This window comes from Octopus bimaculoides, chromosome 3 (genome assembly GCF_001194135.2).
Source record: "Octopus bimaculoides isolate UCB-OBI-ISO-001 chromosome 3, ASM119413v2, whole genome shotgun sequence".
Classification (NCBI taxonomy): Eukaryota; Metazoa; Mollusca; class Cephalopoda; order Octopoda; family Octopodidae; genus Octopus; species Octopus bimaculoides.
In genome coordinates, this window is record NC_068983.1 from 25,055,245 (window position 1) to 25,061,864 (window position 6,620).

The window sequence follows — 6,620 nt, forward strand, 5'->3', positions numbered from 1 at the left end:
GGACATAAATGGTTGAAACAAGTAAACAACGAGAAAAAAAATGGGAAACAGCTGTCTATCTTTCGAGCATTCAAATGACAATATGTGTCTTCAAAGGCAGTAGCTCCCATAAATTTTTAAATGAAATTTAGGATTTATTGAGGGTGAAAGGTGGGAACAAAAAAATAACAGTGGAGACATACAAGGAAACCGAACACGACTATCTTTCTCTTCCTGCTCGGACGTCAAAATGACTGGACGTTTGTTCTCTTTCCCTTCTATCTTTTTTCTTTTCAAAAAAATCTCTCTCTCAGCGTTCACTATTCTCCTTTCGTTCCGGTTTAACCACCCTCCTTGTCTGTTTTTCTTGTATTAATTCGTAGGTTGAGGAGTATATTCGAAACATATTGCAGTCAACACCCGTTGCTAGTAAAACCAGCAGCAAACCTGGAACTTGTTCTGGGAGGCCTAGGGTGGGAGCATAAAGGATGCGTGTCCAGGACATCGAGGCAGGCACAAGAAAGAATATCTGTTAGCGATTGGGAGAATAATGTAATGACAGTTGCTTCTGATAGGGAAATATGAAGGATGATCTGAGGGATCTAATCTCATGATTCTCCAATGGAGAGCAGACGGAGAAGTTGGATGGTGAAACACTATAGATAAGATTCTGTTGTTCCGTAGATAAGGGATTTTTTTTTGTGGTGAAAATTGAACTCAACACTACATATTAAATAGGCTAAAGGAATGACTCGTCAAATCCCCAATAATATTATTAATACCATACAGTACTTATTTACAGTTGAGCAGGCATGACCATTTCAATGTTGTATCATGACCATTTCAATATTGTATCGTATGAACTATTGATCGCTCGGACGTTTTCTTGCTATCGTTTGCGTTCGAATAACTACACTTTATTTCGGATATTTTTTAACAAAAGAAATTGTTTCGTTTCAGTTGATGTTTGATGAAATACTTAGCAGCTTTGAATCTGGAGATTTTGTTTCTCAAGTAAGTAGCATATTGATTGATTTTGACTTGTCGAAATGATTTCAGATTCACAGGGATTGAGAAAATAGAAATTATGTTTTTATGAATTTTCAGCAATAAAAATAAAACAGTAAAATATTCTGAATTTATACTTCTTGAACAAATCTAAACATAGGAACTTGTTTTGATGATCATATATTTTAGTCTCACTTTGTTTTCCAAAATAGAAACTTTGCAATCTGTTTGTAGATTCTGCACTAAGCAATATAAACAATATTCCAGTTTATTTTCTCGCTTCTTTAGAAGTTTATTAACTGATTTTCTGGCAGCAGTAATCTGTAATCAACGTAACATAGGCCCACAAATTACTCATCCTAATAATGTTTCCCAATTCGGAAATATTACCTATAGAATAACCCATTAAAGTATATCAAAAGGTAAATATTTATTCATCTTAAATTCGACGCATCTCTGTGTCTAGTGAGACCGCGGATCGGCATCTGAAGGTTTCCTATAGAAGGTGCAGATCTTGGCAATATTCTAATGAAAGAGTATTAGATGCCTCTGGATTAAAGTATCCTCTTTCTACGTCGCAGTTGTCACAGGAATTGGCGAAGTTTGGTATAGCTTGTTAGCAGCGTTGTCGTTAGAGTTGTTGTCAAAACGTAAAGAGCCAGAACAGTTACTGCATCAGACCGATGCACTAGCAAATTTGACAGTTTTTCAGCCACTAGAGTAGTACTGTATTTATCAACCCCGAAGAAAATGAAAGGCAAATTTGACCTCGGTGGAATTTGAAGTAAGAGTATAAAATCCGGACTACGACAAAGCGTTCTTTCCTATGCTTTAACAACTCAAACTTCTCACTAAATACTTGTTTGATAAATAAAGGAGTCAATTGGTGGAGTTGTTAGAATGTCAGATGTAATGCTTTTCCTTAGCGTTCCCGCTCTGTGAGCTCTGAATTCAAATCCTACCGAAGTCTACTTGGCCTTTAAGACTTATAAAGTCCCAACAAGTTACTGCTGTCGATTTTTCTTCTCTTCTCACACACTCCTCCCCCTCTCTCTCTTTCATACACACTCTTTCTCGCTGGAAGAAATTGGAGGTGATCAGATAAGAATAATGTGCCGAACTAGGTTTAAATAGTCAAATACGATGTCTTGACCGCACGCTTCCCTACGTCTCCGTCAAAATTTACTGAGGACCATCACTTCACCTGTGTGATAAACTGAATTAATTGAATAATTTTGGATTCCCAGGTATACTCATTAGCTGTTAATGGACCTTATTGACTTCACGTAGTAGAAGAATGGAATTTTGGCGTTCATGCCTTTCCAAAAGAATGAAACTGACTAACTGAAATAAGTAATAACAGCGATTACACCAATAATATGTTGATGAATAATTGATCATATATGTATATATTCATAGAAACATTTCCGTTGTTTTCTTTGTTATCTTCTCACACTTTTACAACGTAAATTGAGAAATAGGCAAAACTGAAATTAATTTATGTGCATTTAGTATTTTAGCATATATTTAAGGCAATTCAACCTAGAGCAATGGTCATCTCTTAAATGTTACTTCTGTTGTATTTAGAACAGTTGTAAATGTTCTAAGAAATGTAGCTTTTCGGAAGAGTGACACTATCAAAATAAAGTCTTACAAGCTTATTCTTCCCTCTCTCCCCACTTTCTCTAGTCCTTCTCTTTCAAAATATTTACTAGTTCACATAATATGACTATTTCAACACCAATGTCTTGAAGTAAATCTTGGAGTTTAAAACTGCTTTATCGTTCTACAAGTATAAATTGACACAGCTGGAATGAACATTAAATCATTTTGAATGGAAAAAAGGAAAACAGTATTCTCGTGATAGATTCTCCTACATATTGTGAAAGATACATTTGTATAAAAAAGAAACAGGAAAGGGGAAAATGTTTCATTAGATTTTATTCTTACGTCTGAATGTAAAACGGGACGGAATCTCTCCGTAATTGTATACCATCGTTAATTGGTCTGACAGCGATGTGAAAGTCGAGACAAATCACTATCATGGAGGTGAGAATGTATCGCAATAAAGAAAAAGAAAGATGTTTGTTTTCTATTATTTAAAATCACAAGTTCTTGGAAACTTTTGCTCAGTATTTTTATTTCCACCTATCAACTGTTCAGTATTCCTAAGAGTGATGATAAGAGAAAAAATACTCTTATACATTTTATAACTTTTTATCACCGACTATTTCATTTAGAACACAATATACAGTAACAATTTAATGCAAATGAATTATAAGAGTTTCGTAAAACTTTCTTTCCTAACATGACTTGGAATAATTATTAAAATATTTTTTTCATTTCCAGCAAGATCTAATCTCTTCCAGACGACAGTTTTGTATAACTGGATCTTGTTTAATATTCAAGGTAAAACTTGTCATTTTCTATTGTCGTCTTTTTATTTAATTATATATGGTACATATTAACAGTATGTGATGTAGTTGAAGCAGCTTGGAAAATAAATTATCATGTCATATGTTTGATAGCTTGGGCAGTGTCTATATTTGATCACTTTACGTATGAACCAGTATAGCTTTAAAGCAATCGTACATACCAAGCCATATTTAGGTAATCGCCTTTGTAGTTTCTCAGTCGCTTCAAATAACCTTCTCAGACATTTAAAATGATCTTTTAATTTAAACATGTTTGTTGTTGTTGTCAGTGACCATTACTTTTAAAATATTATTAAATTTTGTATCTAAACGATTTAAGGTGAAAAAAAAAAAAAAAAGCAAAACAGATAGGCATATTTGTAGCATTTAGTAAATCAAGAATAATGACATTTATTCTAGAAAATGACATTTATGATGACCTTTCTTCCGGAAAATGTCCAAATCTTTATTTAACTGCTGTTACAATTCGTAGAGTAAAATAGTTTTATAAAGCTTCCAGATTATGAAGATGACAGTACAACTTAGAAATATTAACTGTTTCAAACGATCTATAAAAAGCCAACTTAATTAACTCAATTGGTAACATAATTCAGCAAAGATGAATAAAGGGTACACAGGTATTTTTATTCACTTAGAAATTTAATTTAATTTTTGTTTATTCTTCATGGATTATATATCATTGTTATTATGAAACTGGTTATTAATGTCAAAACCAAACATTTACTTTATAACTAGGAATACTCCATAATGTACTAGCTCCAACAATTGAAGAAGCTATTATGTGGTCTGTTAGCATGCTAGAAATAGCAATCAAATTTCAACATCACATCATAACGTCTTAAAATGGAAGGACAAATCTGATAAAGAAATGAGTTACTCTTGGTTTTTGGTTATAGTTCAGCATGATCAGTACTTATCTGGGGGTAAACGACAATATCAGCATATCAGTACATGCTCCTCAGGAGTCTTTAGCAAAGTATACCGTTGAAAACATCTGAACACATCTTCGGTTCTTTTCCCTGCAACGTTTTTGCTTGCAGACATTACCTGGGAGATATTTAGGCTGAGCATCAGACACATCAATTTCAACAATTTATAGAAGTTGTAGAAATCACACAACCTGTTTTATGCCCCTCTTTCATTTATACATTCATCACCAATGCTGTAAATTATGGACATGATTTGATTGATAGTGTACAATAATTTCATTTGATTATAATTCCTGCCGACCAAAATAATCATAAACAAAACTTACGTAGTAAGAGACATTAGGGCAACTAATTTTTGTAGTTTCTTTCCTCAGTCATTTCTAATAACTTTCTATGACATCTAATGTACTTATTTGTGGAGGCGCAATGGCCCAGTGGTTAGGGCAGTGGACTCGCGGTCATAGGATCGCGGTTTCGATTCCCAGACCGGGCGTTGTGAGTGTTTATTAAGCGCGAAAACACCTAAAAGCCCCACGAGGCTCCGGCAAGGGATGGTGGCGAACCCTGCTGTACTTTTTCACCACAACTTCCTCTCACTATTACTTCCTGTTTCTGTTGGGTCTGTAATTCAATGGGTCAGCCTTGTCACATTGTGTCACACTGAATATCCCCGAGAACTACGTTAAGGGTACACGTGTCTGTGGAGTGCTCAGCCACTTGCACGTTAATTTCACGAGCAGGCTGTTCCGTTGATCGGATCGACTGGAACCCTCGACGTCGTAAGCGACGGAGTGCCAACAACAACAACAACAACAACAACAACAACAACAACAATGTGCTTATTTAATTTAAGATATGTTGTCATTGACCATTTGTTTTAAAGTATCACTCAGTCACGATGTTTAAAGTCTTCTACGCCAACGCACATGGCCTAGTGTTTAGAGTGTTCAGATCACAGTCGTAGCTTCGATTCCTAGACCAGTAGCATTTCGTTTTCTCCAGCAACCCGCTTTTTACGTTGTTCCATTCTACTCAGCTGAAGATGAATACTAGCCGAATGCTAGTATTCACTCCCTCGAACACTCAGTCACTCAAGCTGCCATATCCTGAATGTTTTAAAAGTTCAAAGAGTAGGAGTTCCGAGTAGGTGTCTGTGTCTGTCTGCAACTTCATAGATACCTAAGCTAATAAATGAAATCTTGGTATATGCTGGTAGCTCATCCTAGCTTGTGAATGACGACTAAGTTTACTTAGTGTTTCTATAGCAATACTCATTTATATAGTAATGGGTCATCAACATTTTGAGCGATAATTCCTTTGGGTACTGGCTTCACGCCTGGCCGATGACACGATGTTAAACTACGATCTCGCTGCAGGTACGAGGTTTCAGCACCTCTCTTCTCAGTCATTCACGCTCTTTTTGCTCGGTGGCTAATAACATTTCTACATTAACTTAGATCGTCTAAGATAAAGGTGCATGTCTCTGGATGCAGGCTTAGCTAGGTGGAGGTGCTTGTCTCCCCCTTGTAAACATAAGGAAGCAGGAAATGTGTCAAGGCCGACAGGAAGCTGCACCGCTTCCTAAGTCTAACCAACAGTAGTATTATTCCCTTCAAGGAACTGTCACGTTAAGTTGACAGCATACAACTACTTTAAAAACTTTCCGTTCTGTACTTTACCAGATGTAACAACTTGTCCTGAACTTTTGCAAGTGTAATAACTTGTCCTGTACTTTTCCAGATTTATAATCTTAAGACTATTATTTCTCTTGCTCGCATTTTTCCACGTAATAATTATATACATAATTATATTAAGGGGATCAGGAAAAACCTTCACCGACACTCTAAAAGATAAATGTCAATGACACTAAAAAAACACCGTAAGTCTTTTTCATTGATTTCAGCCCCAAATTGGTTCCCATACACAATTAACTGTGAAGTACTATTTATTATTTTTTATTTACCCGCTTACAACCTGTGCTGTGGGAGATTTACAGCGATTTTTTAGTGCCATTGGTATTTATCTTTTAGCGTGTCGGTGAAAGTTTTTCTTAATCCCTTTAATATAATTATGTATATAGTTATGTATGTTTATGTGTATATATATATATATATATATATATATATAATACAGAATGGGACAAGAACGCAAAACACCCGGACAGTTAGGTGATACAAGAAAGGGACAAAATATCCAGATAGACGATACAAAGAAAACACGGACAGGTCATTCGGAGTTTTCTCTCTTCAGTTGAGATCCAGATTATCTT

At 35.4% G+C, this 6,620-nt stretch overlaps 1 protein-coding gene across 1 annotated transcript in view; it reads left to right on the plus strand.

Moving 5' to 3' along the window:
- LOC106870461 (protein inturned) overlaps positions 1 to 6,620 on the plus strand; it is a 99,839-nt gene that overhangs the window by 51,581 nt on the left and 41,638 nt on the right. Inside the window, exons 9-10 of the mRNA XM_052966717.1 lie at positions 940 to 993; positions 3,337 to 3,396. Coding sequence (XP_052822677.1) covers positions 940 to 993; positions 3,337 to 3,396 — 114 coding nt within the window. The remainder of the gene's footprint in view (positions 1 to 939; positions 994 to 3,336; positions 3,397 to 6,620) is intronic.